The 12,464-nt window shown below is 50.7% G+C and overlaps 1 protein-coding gene across 1 annotated transcript in view; it reads right to left on the bottom strand.

The window, feature by feature from the left end:
• Positions 1-289: 289 nt before the first annotated feature.
• MAPKAPK2 (MAPK activated protein kinase 2) overlaps positions 290-12,464 on the bottom strand; it is a 77,247-nt gene continuing 65,072 nt past the window's right edge. Inside the window, 8 exon segments of the mRNA XM_065402985.1 lie at positions 290-2,206; positions 3,488-3,568; positions 3,700-3,785; positions 5,173-5,297; positions 6,528-6,603; positions 7,568-7,694; positions 9,539-9,618; positions 10,305-10,369. Coding sequence (XP_065259057.1) covers positions 2,063-2,206; positions 3,488-3,568; positions 3,700-3,785; positions 5,173-5,297; positions 6,528-6,603; positions 7,568-7,694; positions 9,539-9,618; positions 10,305-10,369 — 784 coding nt within the window. The 3' untranslated portion in view covers positions 290-2,062.

Genomic DNA, 12,464 nt, shown 5'->3' with positions numbered 1-12,464 from the left:
GCCTCTTTCCACTCTACCACACACGCAAGAAGGAGGAAGACTGCGGGACGCATGAAGTGTCTTTAATCCGAAAGAGGGAAAAGCAGACCAGAAGGATTAGTATAAGCCAACAGACAAAAAAAATAAAATAAAATAAAATAAACTTGTCTTTAAAACAAATTCAAATTCCATACAGTGCCTAAAATGTCACCTAAAAACTAAACATTTCCATAAAAAATGTTTGTTGTTTGAACACATTAAAACGCAGTGAAACAATGTGACAAAACGGGGGGGGGGGGGGGGAGGGGGGGGGGAAATCAGACTAAAGAATTCAGGGTAGCTATTCTGCTCCCAGGAGTAGAGACTGGTTGCAAACACCACCAGGAGCGGAGAGGTGGCGGGGGCGCAGATGAAGTCAGGGACTGCCTTCCCCTTTGGTAGCATGTGGGCAAATAGGGATGGGATTCAGAGGGGAGCTCGCTGTGAGCCCGGGGTGCCAGGGAGAGGAGAAGGAAGGGAAGGGCTCAGTGCTCAAGCCCCAGCTGAAGCTTTGAACAAGACTGAAGCCCGACTGATCTTTTAGATACATTCCCAATTTCTCCCATCCATGCCTGAGTCAGCTGGTTTTCTTGGTGGGACCTTGATCGGCTTCTTCCCATAGTGAATTCTTGCCACAGGGGGTAAGTAACAGCCGAAGAGCTTAAGGAAATGCCGCAGCACTGCAGGAACTGAAATCCACAGCAGTCACCAGCCAGATGGCTCAGAAAGGGGGTGGGGAGGAAGTGCCCCATTTGACTCCTGCTTCCCCGATGCGGGGTAAGTGTGTTTCCCACATCAGAGTGGGGCAGTAATAGGTTAGTTGGGGTGAGTGAAATGGCTTGGCCTCCCACAGGCTCAATGGTAAGTGCTGGGGCCCCCTGAGGAGAGGGGGACTTGCAGGGGGGCTTGTCCTTGTCTGCTTTCACCTCCGCTGCAGGTTTAGAAGAGGTGCAACTTGATGCTAAGTGGTAGTTCTGGACTGCCGTGCTCAGCACAGCAAGCCAAGGGCACGGGAGCCCAGAGAAAGACAGGGCAGGACCCTGCAAAGGGCTCGGCGCTCACAGCATGGGACAGTAATGAAAACTGGACAACGGGGCATCTGCTTTAGGTGCTTCTGGTCTAATCCCACGAAGGCTGGGGTGGCTGTAGTGAATTTGTTAGCGGCATCGTCATCCCTCCCCCAGAAAGTCCCCTGAGATCAGAATTGAATTCCAGGCATGTTACAGACCCCACATATTCATCCAGAAAGAACACCCCAGTGCGTGCATGGACTCACATACAAACTACACTCCCCCCAGACGTATACACACACACAACCCAGACACACACAATGGTAATTGAAAATAACCCTGTGCATGCACCGTTAGAGGCAAGGCTTCCTGTTTAGTGAGGATTTGTGCCACGACGCCTTTAAAAAGAAATTTTCCAGGCCTGAAAAGGTGCTCCAAATCCACAGGCTCTCCCAAGACCCCCCCAAACCACCAGCCCCGAAGAGAAATTAAGAAAAGGAGCGTGGAAGGGACTAGAAGCCACACAGTATGTTCCTATCCCTGAGCCTCTTTGCTTCAGCCTGTGTTTACCAGAGGCTCACCTGAGGGGTTAATCCATCAGCACTAGGCAAAATAGCCCAGAAGCCTTCGTCTCTAGACCAGCGCTTCGCACGGGAAACATACTGTCTGGGTTTCAGCATTACAGTAGTTTTAAAAAATATTTATATATTATATACCCTAAAAAGGTCGCCACAGGAATTTCCATGTCTTTGTAAGGAAGAAGGAAAAAAATATTTAACCCAAAAAAAAAAAAATACAAATTACCGGAGCTGTTCAACTCTCAGGCCAAAAATAAAGATGTGTGTATCTCACAGGGGCCATCTCCTCACCTGTGCCAAAAAGGCCAGAAACATGGGTGGGTAGCTAAAAAACAACACGTCTGGTATAAATGTCGGAGTTCCACATGTTTGATGAAGTCCGTCTTTGTCCTTTTCTTAAAAAATATATATATACTATTGCTTTCTCGACGGCCAGGCAGGGCTCAGAGGGGGCCCTCAGTGGGGGAGTGCTGTCGGCTCAGAGGGGTTCGCTTTCTTTCGTCTCTTCATGAGCAAAGGGTTGGAGGAGTCTTCGATTTTCTTTATCTTAATTTGTTCGTAATCTACTCTCATGGTGGCCAAGGCACTCGTCATCTCCTCCTAGAAACACCAAGTAAAATACAGGGCCTGGTTAGCAATGGGGGCATCTGACATTGGTGCTAGAACCCCTGGGCTTGGGCCCATGCCCATGTGTGGGCCCGTGTCCATTGTCCATGCCCATACACACGTGTATCCCTACCCAAGACATTCATAAATCCTAAGGCCAGACAAGACCACTGTGATCATATGACTTCCCGTATAGCACAGGTCAGAGACTTTCACCCAATGGTTCTATTCATATGTCATTGAACACACACATCATTTTATAAAGGCATCCCAAGTTTGATTTTAAGTCTAGCGATGGAGAATCCACCACGTCTCTTGGGAAGCTGTTCCAATGGTTCATTACCATCACTGTTACAATCTGTGGTTTGTTTCCCACTTTAATTTCTCTAGCTTCTAACATCCAGCCATTGGCTCTTGTTCACCCTATAATCTAGGTCTTGTTCCTTGGACCAAATGATTTCACACACCACTAAACATTCCAACTTGGTGGTCTGTGGCTCGGTTGCTAGTGGACAAGTAGCCCTTTCCAACACAACACCGCGCCAGCCGTTCCCCAACCTGATCCCTGTTACTATCCAACAGCGGTCTAGTGGTCCACAGCAAGTGAAATTAGCTGGTCGCCTCCATGCCGTTCTTCATGCTCACATCACAGACAGAAACACCTTTATTAGCAGCCTCAGCAGATGTGCAGAGGATTGAAGAGGCCACAAAGACAATCATCCACTCATGCCTCCAGGTCAGGTTGGAAACCCAGCCAAAGAACACGCTACAGTAACAATACAGTCATTACTAGCGCAGCCGGGGCCAACACCACACCAAGGCTGCTGGCGGGAAAGAGTGGCGAAAAGGCTTTGCACGGCCACTAATCACGAGTTTACACTTTTTCTTTTTTTAGCGTGTGGATACAAAATTATTCCAGCCCTTTGATTTCACTAATTTCCTATTTCCAGGCCTCAAATAGAAACGGGCTGTGAAAAGCAGCTCGTCCCTCCCAATACTCTTTTCTTTCCCATGCAGGTTCTGTGTACGGAAGCTTTATTAGCACTAAATTTAGTACAGCAAATCAAGGCCCTGATCCTGCAAGCTACTCCAGGTGGGCACAGGGTACAGCTGGCAGGGGCCAGTGACCTGGCTCCAGTTCCCAAAGGCTCCCCGCAGCCTCGCCAAGCATGATGTTTATGTCCACTGAGATGAGGCACTTGGAGAGCAGGCTGTATCAGCTGTGCCTCCTGGAACAGAGGTGGGTCAGGGGCAGAAGCGATTCAGAGTTTTTACCTTGACGTCCTCCCACAAGTCTTTCTCTTCTTTCAAGACTCGACTAGTGTGCAGCGGCGTCTGGGGCACCTGCATCGATTGCTTTAGAGGGGAGGGTAAGAGAGACAAAGGATGAGCCTCCAATAAAAGTCCCTGACGTCCCGCTTCTCAGTTCCAGCAGCTGCCCCATTTCTGGGGCTCCGTGTCTCGCCTCTAGAAAGCCACGCACTTACCATGATCCAGGGGTGGTTCATGAACTCCGTTATCGTCATGCGCTGGGTCGGATCCGTCTTCAGTAGGTTCCGGATCAACTGTTTAACTGGAGAGGGAGATAGGGAGGTGTTAATAAAAAGCAGCACTTAGGATATATATTCTCCCCAAGGGTACGCTATGCCCTAGCAACCACCAGAACCTCTGCTGGTCTCTTTGGCCCGGTCTACACCAGGGATTTGCACCAGTTGAAGCCATGGGTGCTGTGACAGACTGATAGTATCTTGTAATATCCTGGACAAACCTTATTAAATAAGGGTTAATCCCTTTGGAGTCCACTGTTATTAAACAGGGAATCGTGTGAATGTTATTGTAGAATTGTATGTACCTTCTCTAGGAGGAGAGGGATGCTAAAGTAACTACTCTCCTTATCAGCCCCTTGAAGCCACCCCCCTGGAGAGGTGCACCTATACTAGTCCTGACTGGATTCTCAAGGGACCAAGAAACAAAGAAAGGATTTTTGGATAAATAGCTTCGTTTTAACCAAGCTCAGGGCCTTCCTCCTGATCCAGCAAACAGACAGGCCCCCTGGTCCACAGAGGGCCCCAATCCTTAGTGAAGAGTAGGAAGGACTGGGCCCATCAGACTGTGTGCTTGTTCTACACTGTGGTGAACTTGAAGCCACAAGGAAACCACTTGGTTGGGGTGCTGAAGGACTGCTCCTGCCAGAACCCCTATTTGGATTGGGGTGAACTCCGCTAAGCTTAATAGTAAGTGTGTGTGTGTGGGGGGGGGGGGGCAGGGTATTGTTTTTAACATGTTTTCCCGGGGACATTTTTACCTTAAGAATAAAAGACACTTGCATAAAAAGAGCTGTGTGGTATCTCCAGCTGTGGAGAGACAGCAGACAGCTGTGCTTGGGCAGCCTGTCTCTGCTGGAAGTAACACGATGAAAGCAGGGAGCCATTCAGCCTGGAAATACCCTAGTCAGGAGGGAGAGAGACGCGGGTCCCCTCAAGAGAGGTGATGGCCGGGGGAGCCAGGAACCGGAGAGGGGGTGCCCTTGGAGGACCATAGAGGGGGAATATTAATGCAGCAGCCCTGAACTGTGACAGGTGCTCAGCCCTAGTATAGACAGGCAAAGCCACTGGTCAAATGGGATATACGGCACCAGCGTAAGTTACAGCTTCACCCGTCTACACTAGTGGCCTGCACCCGTACAGCTATTCTGCTGGCTGCAATGGGGCAAATCCCCACGTTAGGCAAGGCCTTGTTCTACAACTGGAGATTGCAGGCACGCACAGGCTGAGCTTTCCCATTGGGCATTATAGCTACACGCCTGACACGCCCCAGGAAAGGGAAACCACATTGCCAATATCGGAACACCCAGTCCCTTGGGATTTCACCGCCGGCGGTCCAGGCACGGCTTCTGCCATTATGTTCGGGTAGCGGGGACACACACGTTCATGGAGCAGACACTCTGCCACAGCTTTTACCTTCTTCGGACACTTCTGACCACTCAGGGTTGGGAAATTCATATTGGCCCATTCGGATCCGTTTTTTCATGCCTGGAGAAATGGCCAGACCGTGGTTGGAATAGAAAGGGGGATACCCACACAGCCTAAGCCAAAGAGAGAGAAAGTAATGAAGTGATCTGCAGAGGGGAAATCCTTTAGACTGCGTTAGAAACTTACTAGATCAAGTTTCCTTGCTTGTATTATAAGCTGAGGTCAGTTCTGGCTAGCTTGCCCAACAGCACCCTTGGATAGCTGAAGTGAGTTATCCCTACCTCTATGAGGGTAATAAGATCAATCTAAGAAAGGGGAAATTTTAGGCCTAAAACAAGAAAAACTCCCCAGCAGGGAGATCTGTTAGTCTCTGGAATACTTCTGCAAGGGGCGCGCGGGAACCCCATTGCTTTGCAAATAGGCCGGGCTGAGCACTAGACAGACACTGTACGACAGGGAACAATCCTGCACTGGCTTGGTCTAGAGAGACTAGGGGCCAGATTTTTAAAGGTATTTAGGTGCCTAAATATGCAGATTGGCACCTAGTGGGATTGTCAAAAGCACCTAGGCACCTAACTCCCAGTAATCTGAACAGGAATTAGGAGCCCAGGTGCTTTTGAAAATCCCATTAGACTCTTCTGTGTTTTTAGGTGCCCAAATACCTTTAAAAGTCTGGCCCTAAAGGTACGACTACACAGCAGTTAAACACTCACGGCTGGCACAGCTCAACTAACTCAGTCTCGCGGGACTGGGGCTACGGGGCTCTAAAATTGCTGTGTAGACGTTTGGGCTTGGGCTGAAGTCTGAGCTCTGGGACCCCAAGAGAGGCGAGGGGTCCCAGAGCCCGGCTCCAGCCTGAGCCCAAACTTCTACACAGCAATTGATAGCCCCGTACCCCATGCCAGCTGTCCCCGGACAGCCACGGCCGTGCCGCAGGTCTTTTATTCCAGTGTAGACGTGCCCTACGTGACCCAATAGGTTTGCCCCCATCTCTAATATTCATGTCATTTCACTGCTCTAGAGAGTCATTTGTCCTGGGTAGGTCTGGGTCAGTCAGCACGCACTGAACAGCAAGGCGGGGTCCACAGGGAACCATCCCAGGCTGGTGTCTTTCTGCAGTGGAGGAGGAGGAGAAGGAAGTCAGATGTTCACGCATGCACCTAGTGCAGCCTTCCCGGCATGCTGCTTGGCCAGACTCCGGGAAAGGACATTGCATGTTTCACCCAGGGAGCGCCCTGCGAGCCTGCTTGGGGACAGATACTGAGAGGGTGGAAGCTGCAGCTCCCCTGGGTTACACATGAGCGATGCTCATCAGGATGGTACAGGGGAAACCGCTCACTTACAAAATGTACATGATGACGCCCAGGGACCACATGTCACAGGACTTGTCGTACTTCTCCGGGCCCAGCACCTCCGGGGCTGGGGAAAGAAAGAAAAATTCACAAGGCAGTCAGAGACATTGTGCAAGGAGGCTACAGGGTCAAACACAGAAGTGATGCCTCTGAAGGGAGGAGCTCTAACGCAGGCTGAGACCATGAGTTTGATGGACCAATCACCCCAATCCTGAGCCATTTGACAGTAGATGCAGCTTAGCACAGTTGATGAACTGCTCCAGAGAAGCCCTGCTCTTGGAAAGGACCTAATTATATAGGTTCCCTCGCCATGCTGTGCGGGGGGAGCCAGGACTAGACTAGCAAGGGGTGCTACACATCAGGCCAGAGGGGCATTCACAGAGCTGTGTGGGGCAAGTGCCAGGAAGAGTCTCACGTGCCCACACTGTGAATTGCTTATACAATGCCCTGATGTGTGCGAGGTGCATTGCAGAAAGAGGAGATACACATGCCCCTGCCCTGCTTACCTCACCTGGCACGGGACCTGGGATGGCATTTGCAATACACCTGGCTGTAATTGTCACCATCAGCTCCTGAGCAGGGACCACAGAGGAACAGATCTCCAGGGCATGTCTGCCGTCAAACCAGTCCCCTGGGTTGTCCAGCTGAGGAGTTTGGATCTTAACACGGCAGCAGGGCTGGGAACCCACAGCCTTTCCAGCTCTGGAGCCCATACCGAAACTTCAGATCCAAACACCCCAAAGCAATGGGACTGTCTGGATCAGAGTTCTGCTTCTCAGGCCCAACCCCATTACAGCTATAGTTCAAATTGAAGTTATGGGCCTGATGCAGGAATTACTGGGTACAGTTCTCTGGCTTGTGTTATATACAGGCGACCAGACTAGATGGTCCCCTTCTGGCCTTACAGTCTCTGAATCCACAGCTCCAGGCCTTCCCTGCACAAAACAGCAGCAATACCGGGAGATTCTGGATGCCTGCAATCCCCATTCCCTGGAAGGGGGCGAGGCATCTCAGCTTCCCCAGTGACTTACCCACGTAGTAAGGTGTGTAGCACGGTGTGGCCAGGGAGTTGTGTGTGGTGGTTTCTTTAGCAAAGCCGAAATCGGTGAGTTTCAGTACAGTGTTGGGCCTTTTCGAGGTGTACAAGAGGTTTTCTGGCTGTGAAAACACAATGAATAAAAAGCAAACTAAGCGCTGGCCAAGTCCTCCGGGCTCCTACCTCTCGCATAGCCAGGGGCAGCATTAGAACAGTGCCAGCATGTCCGAGTCACTGAAGATTTGACCATGAACATACCAGCGGGAGCCATGTGGTTCAAAGTTAGCCAGAGAGGATTCCATCCACTCCATTGCAGCTCAACTCTCGGCACTTTGCTGCCTGATTTCTCCCCCCCGCCAGGGCAAGACCTGATTTGTAACAGCTGAAGTGGGTCTCGTATCAGAGATCCCAGAATCATCCCTTCTCTCCCCACTCGCACCCCTCAGCCTTCCAGATCCTACCTAGGTCCAGAAGCAGAAGTGTGAAGATATGGCACGGTTAGTGGGACTTCCAGGCCAGTTCTATAAACCCCAACACATTCAGGTAAGGATCTACAACTTCTGAGATGGGTTATAAGCCAGTGAGCGAGACCTGGGATATTCTGCAGAGAGCATTGTCTCCCACACCAATTGACACTGAAGAGCTAACAGGAGGGGTGCGGACATTGGCAGTGTGAAGTTGTATAATCAATAGGGAAGGGCAAGTCTCACAAAGCCCTTCCTGAACCCATCCCTTGCCCCAGGGGCTTAGTACTATTCAGACAACTTGCACTGATTTTCCCAACACAATTTTAGATTTTCCGTCTTCATGCTTCTCTTGACAGCGCTCTCTCCGCCCCTTCCCACACCATAATCTCCTCAACCAGGAAGCTGCATCTCTCAGGGAACTGCGTGCACCTTTGCAACTTGTAAATCTGTTGCCAACTGGGGGTGTTTAGCCCCAATTCCCTGGGAAAATGCCAATCAAAGTAACTATATTCTGCCTCTGCAAAATTCCCCGTGGTTTCATTTGGACGTGGGACTCCTCTTCGCTTCCTGCCCGGGGCAGCGGTGTCGTGCGACTGCGGAACAGCTGCTGTGGGGTGGCTGCATTTCAGAGGTGGATGGAGGGTTTTTGTTTCTCAACGGCACCACACCCCAGTATACAAAGTTCTTTGGGATGACAGATGCTATATGAAAATACAAGACCGTATGAACAAGGAAGTCTTGCCTGCTTACAAGTGAATTCTAGAACAATACAAACCTCACCCTTTCAGAATTCTGCTGCTCTTACAGAAAGGAAATGCCATTTTTACAAGACCTCATTGTTTCAATGGACTTCACCCTATAGGGCAGGGGAAATGATAAGGGCCAGGTCCACACACCAGAGTAGAGGAGACTTCAATTTCAGCAAGTTATCCACTTCCCCCTAAGCCAAACCAGCCACCATTTCACCGTCTCCATTATGGGCTCTGATTGATCTCTGCAGGTAGCCTGCAATGAAACCCAAAGGCCAGCCGGAGCTGAAGTGGGTTGGCTTTTTCCCCAGCTGACCTCTGCTTTCACGGAGGCCGTTCCCATAGACATGTACAGAGAGATGGTGCCCAGACTGAAAACCTATGGTCCAAACACCCCCACCTTGGAAGGGTCCAGCTCCTGATCCGAAGTGTCACGTCCCCACACTGACGGAGGCAGAAGTACAAGAGCACAGTGGTCAGCTCTTGTTTGAAAGGAGCCAACAGGAGCCATGAGCCGCACTGCTCTTCCTCCCCATCCCACATTCTCCTGCCTTTCAAAAAGCACGAGTTACTTGAGGCCGGTTAACCTCAGTGGGCCTCTTAAATGCAATCTAGGGAGTGGCTGCAGCACTCCTCTGGACTGTACAATGTTATGCGGGCCAGGACACTGGGGGTCGTGCAAGCAGAGGGCCCTCCGCTAGGGGCAAAGACCTTGGAAACACTCTCTAGCATCCGCTAGGCGCGCAGTACCTTAACATCCCGGTGTGCTATGTTAATCGAGTGCAAGTACTGGATGGCTTCTCCAATGCTCTTCATTATTTCTGAAGCCTCTAGAGGAGTTAAAGAAAATTTAAAAGTATTTAAACCTCAGCAATTCAAAGTAAAGCCACCCCCAAGGTGAAACAAGTGCATCCCTGAAGGCAAGGGCTGGACAGCACCGCAGAGAAACCCTCTGAGAGTCGGAAAGCAAAGAAGCTCTTGTGCCTGAAGTCTCCCTTTCCGAGCAGGGTTCTTCACATGGGACCTGCCTGCGAAGAGAGTAGACCTGCTACAATCACTCCCAATAAGAGTGATTTGGGGGAGCACCAGCCACTGGCTTTGACCCTAGACTGTTTAGTAGGCTGAGTCTCAGTACGGCTAACAGAGACCACTGCCTACCACTTTGGGACGTGGGGAGAGGAAGGGAATTGGATAGTCAGAAGCTCGTCTCTCACACTTAGCTGCAGGGTGGCTGGAGAGTGCCAGTGCTGGGAAACAATCTTGCCTCCCTTCCCAAGGAAAAATTTCCGTGAAAATGGAAATTTTTTTCCTTTCCAACATTTTTCTGGGGGAAAGAATCAGGTTCTCTTAAAATTACCCACAACATTTTAGTGAGAGAGAGAACGAACATTTCTTTGACAAACTCTCCATTTTTCAGTCAAACGTCTGGTTGCAGAAGTTCCAACCAGCTCTAAGGCAAGACATTTTCACTCAACCAACATAAAACAGCCAAGGGGTTAAAAAAAAGCCTCCGTACCCCGTTCCGTGAAGGCCTGGTCTCCCCTATCTTGAATTCGACTGAAGAGCTCCCCACCATCCAAGCTGAAATACAGAAACAAGTGGAGTTAAAGGTCTAGCCGCTACCTCCCCCACCCATCAGGCCTCTCCAGCAGGCCTTCAAAATCCTCACTGATCATTCCAAGCCAAGCACGGCCAGGAGTCGCTGCACCGAGCTTTGGGGAGAAGCCCCAATACACATTGCCAGGGGTGAGAGATCTTGCAACATTTCTGGCTTTGTTTCCAAGTTCAAGGAGATTAACCTCCCTTCCTCCCACACCCCGCCTCCAGGTTTGCCTCCATTTCCAGGCCTCTCTCCCTTCTCCAGAAAGCAGCCAAGAGAGACTGCATAGCAGAGGACTCCCTCCGCTGCAGGCAGGCAATGGGCCAGCACCTGCGGATTTCCTGGCCACATGAGAGCAACCGTACAGAGGCACCTTTACAATAAAGAGAACAGATTGCTCTAGAAACGCCGAAAGTTCCCAGCCTCGCTGGCCTACTTTTCAGCAAAAGCCACCGGAGATACATTCAACCACACAAGCAAGGAGGCATTGAACTCAGAGTTCCACCCAGCCTGTGCGCTCAGGTCACACCACAGCACAAGCTCCTATGCCAGTCAGTCACCTGACAAGCTGGGTGACCGGCAGTCGGCAGACTGACTGAGCACAAGGGCAAATGGGACAAAACACAGCAGCACCCTGGTGCTCAAAGAAGCTCTGCCCCCGGCAGCTCCCACTGATTTCACAGACCCCAGGCCTCAGCCTGGGGACGTTGGTCTCCCTGAAGAGCTCTGGCTTTTGAAGCCACTAGCCCAAGTTATGCAGAGTGAACGATGCAGCTAAAATATTTGAATACAAAACTAACTTCCGTATTCCTCCAACAGCCAGATGGATACAGAGGTCTTGGGGCTAAAGCCCTGGCTGAGGACTCAGTTCCCAGCTCTACCAGACTCCTCGAGTGACCTTGAGCAAGCCACTTAGCCTCTCTGTGCCCACGCTCCCCATCTACAGGAAACGAGGTTTCCTCTCTTTGTCTTGTCTAGCTCTTTGGGGTAGGGACTGTCTCCTGGTACGTGTCCACACAGCGACTAACACAATGGGGCCCAAATCTCGAACAGGCTTCTCGGCACTATCCCCGATACAAATAACGAACACGGAGCCGAGCTATGTGATAGAGGGTACAGAAAAGGAGAGAGAATTTGTGTCCATGCTAAGAGCTTCACAGCCAAGTACTGAGTTACAAACGCCCCGGATCTGAACGGAGACACGAACAGACCTGAGTCACAGGGATGTATGGGACACTGCAACCGTGTCTGTTTCCTCTCTGGTTACTTTCCATCTTATACAGGGCCCATCCTGGCAGTATCTAAGCCTATTCCAGTCCATCACGCTCAGGCTAGCTTTAAAATAGCAGGTGGCTATTAAAGCAATGCTTCAACTGGTTTCACACGCACATTTGACAGCACAGTGACCAGCTTCCTATTGTTCATTCAGACATCGCTGTCTCCCCACGTGTACAGATGAGCTGCTCAAACCTTCTCTGCCTGCGGACACCCAGGATCTCAGCACGAGTGTCGGAAGCATCTTCCCACACAGAAAACTCAGAAAGCTCTTGCGCAACATATCAGCAGCCTAACCTTTGCAAACCCTGAACTGCTCCTCCGTCTCCCCCTCCCCGCCCCCTGACAACCTGTTGGCCTCTGCCACGGGAGAGGTTTTGGCAAGGAAGCTGCATTAAAAATCACAGCTGCGGTTGGGATGTGGTTTCGATACTTTCCCCTTCATTCCTCCCTCCTCGTATCAAACTTCTGAGAGCACCAGACTTGCTCAGACATTGCTGTGAACACCAGCCTGTCACTCTCTTCCCTGCTCTTTGCCGGTGGTGTACCCCTGGTCTGACAGCCACTGCTGCCCAACGACCAGCTCAGCCCCACACATGACAGCACGGCTGGCACTTCAAAAGTTACCAACACCTTTTTCATGGCAAAAGCAGGTCTGGTTTATGAAGAACTCTTTGCATGTGAGAATATGATGGGTTCTGTTACAAGAATAAGGATCCATGGGCCATACGCCTGCTTACCTAGCTCCAGGTTTTCCAAATGACTCCACAACCAGCAGCTCACACTCCGGCCCCAGTTCTG

The sequence above is a fragment of the Emys orbicularis genome, chromosome 4, assembly GCF_028017835.1.
Source record: "Emys orbicularis isolate rEmyOrb1 chromosome 4, rEmyOrb1.hap1, whole genome shotgun sequence".
NCBI classification, from domain to species: domain Eukaryota; kingdom Metazoa; phylum Chordata; order Testudines; family Emydidae; genus Emys; species Emys orbicularis.
Note: the sequence above shows the minus strand (reverse complement) of the source record. Positions and strands in the feature narration are given on the sequence as shown.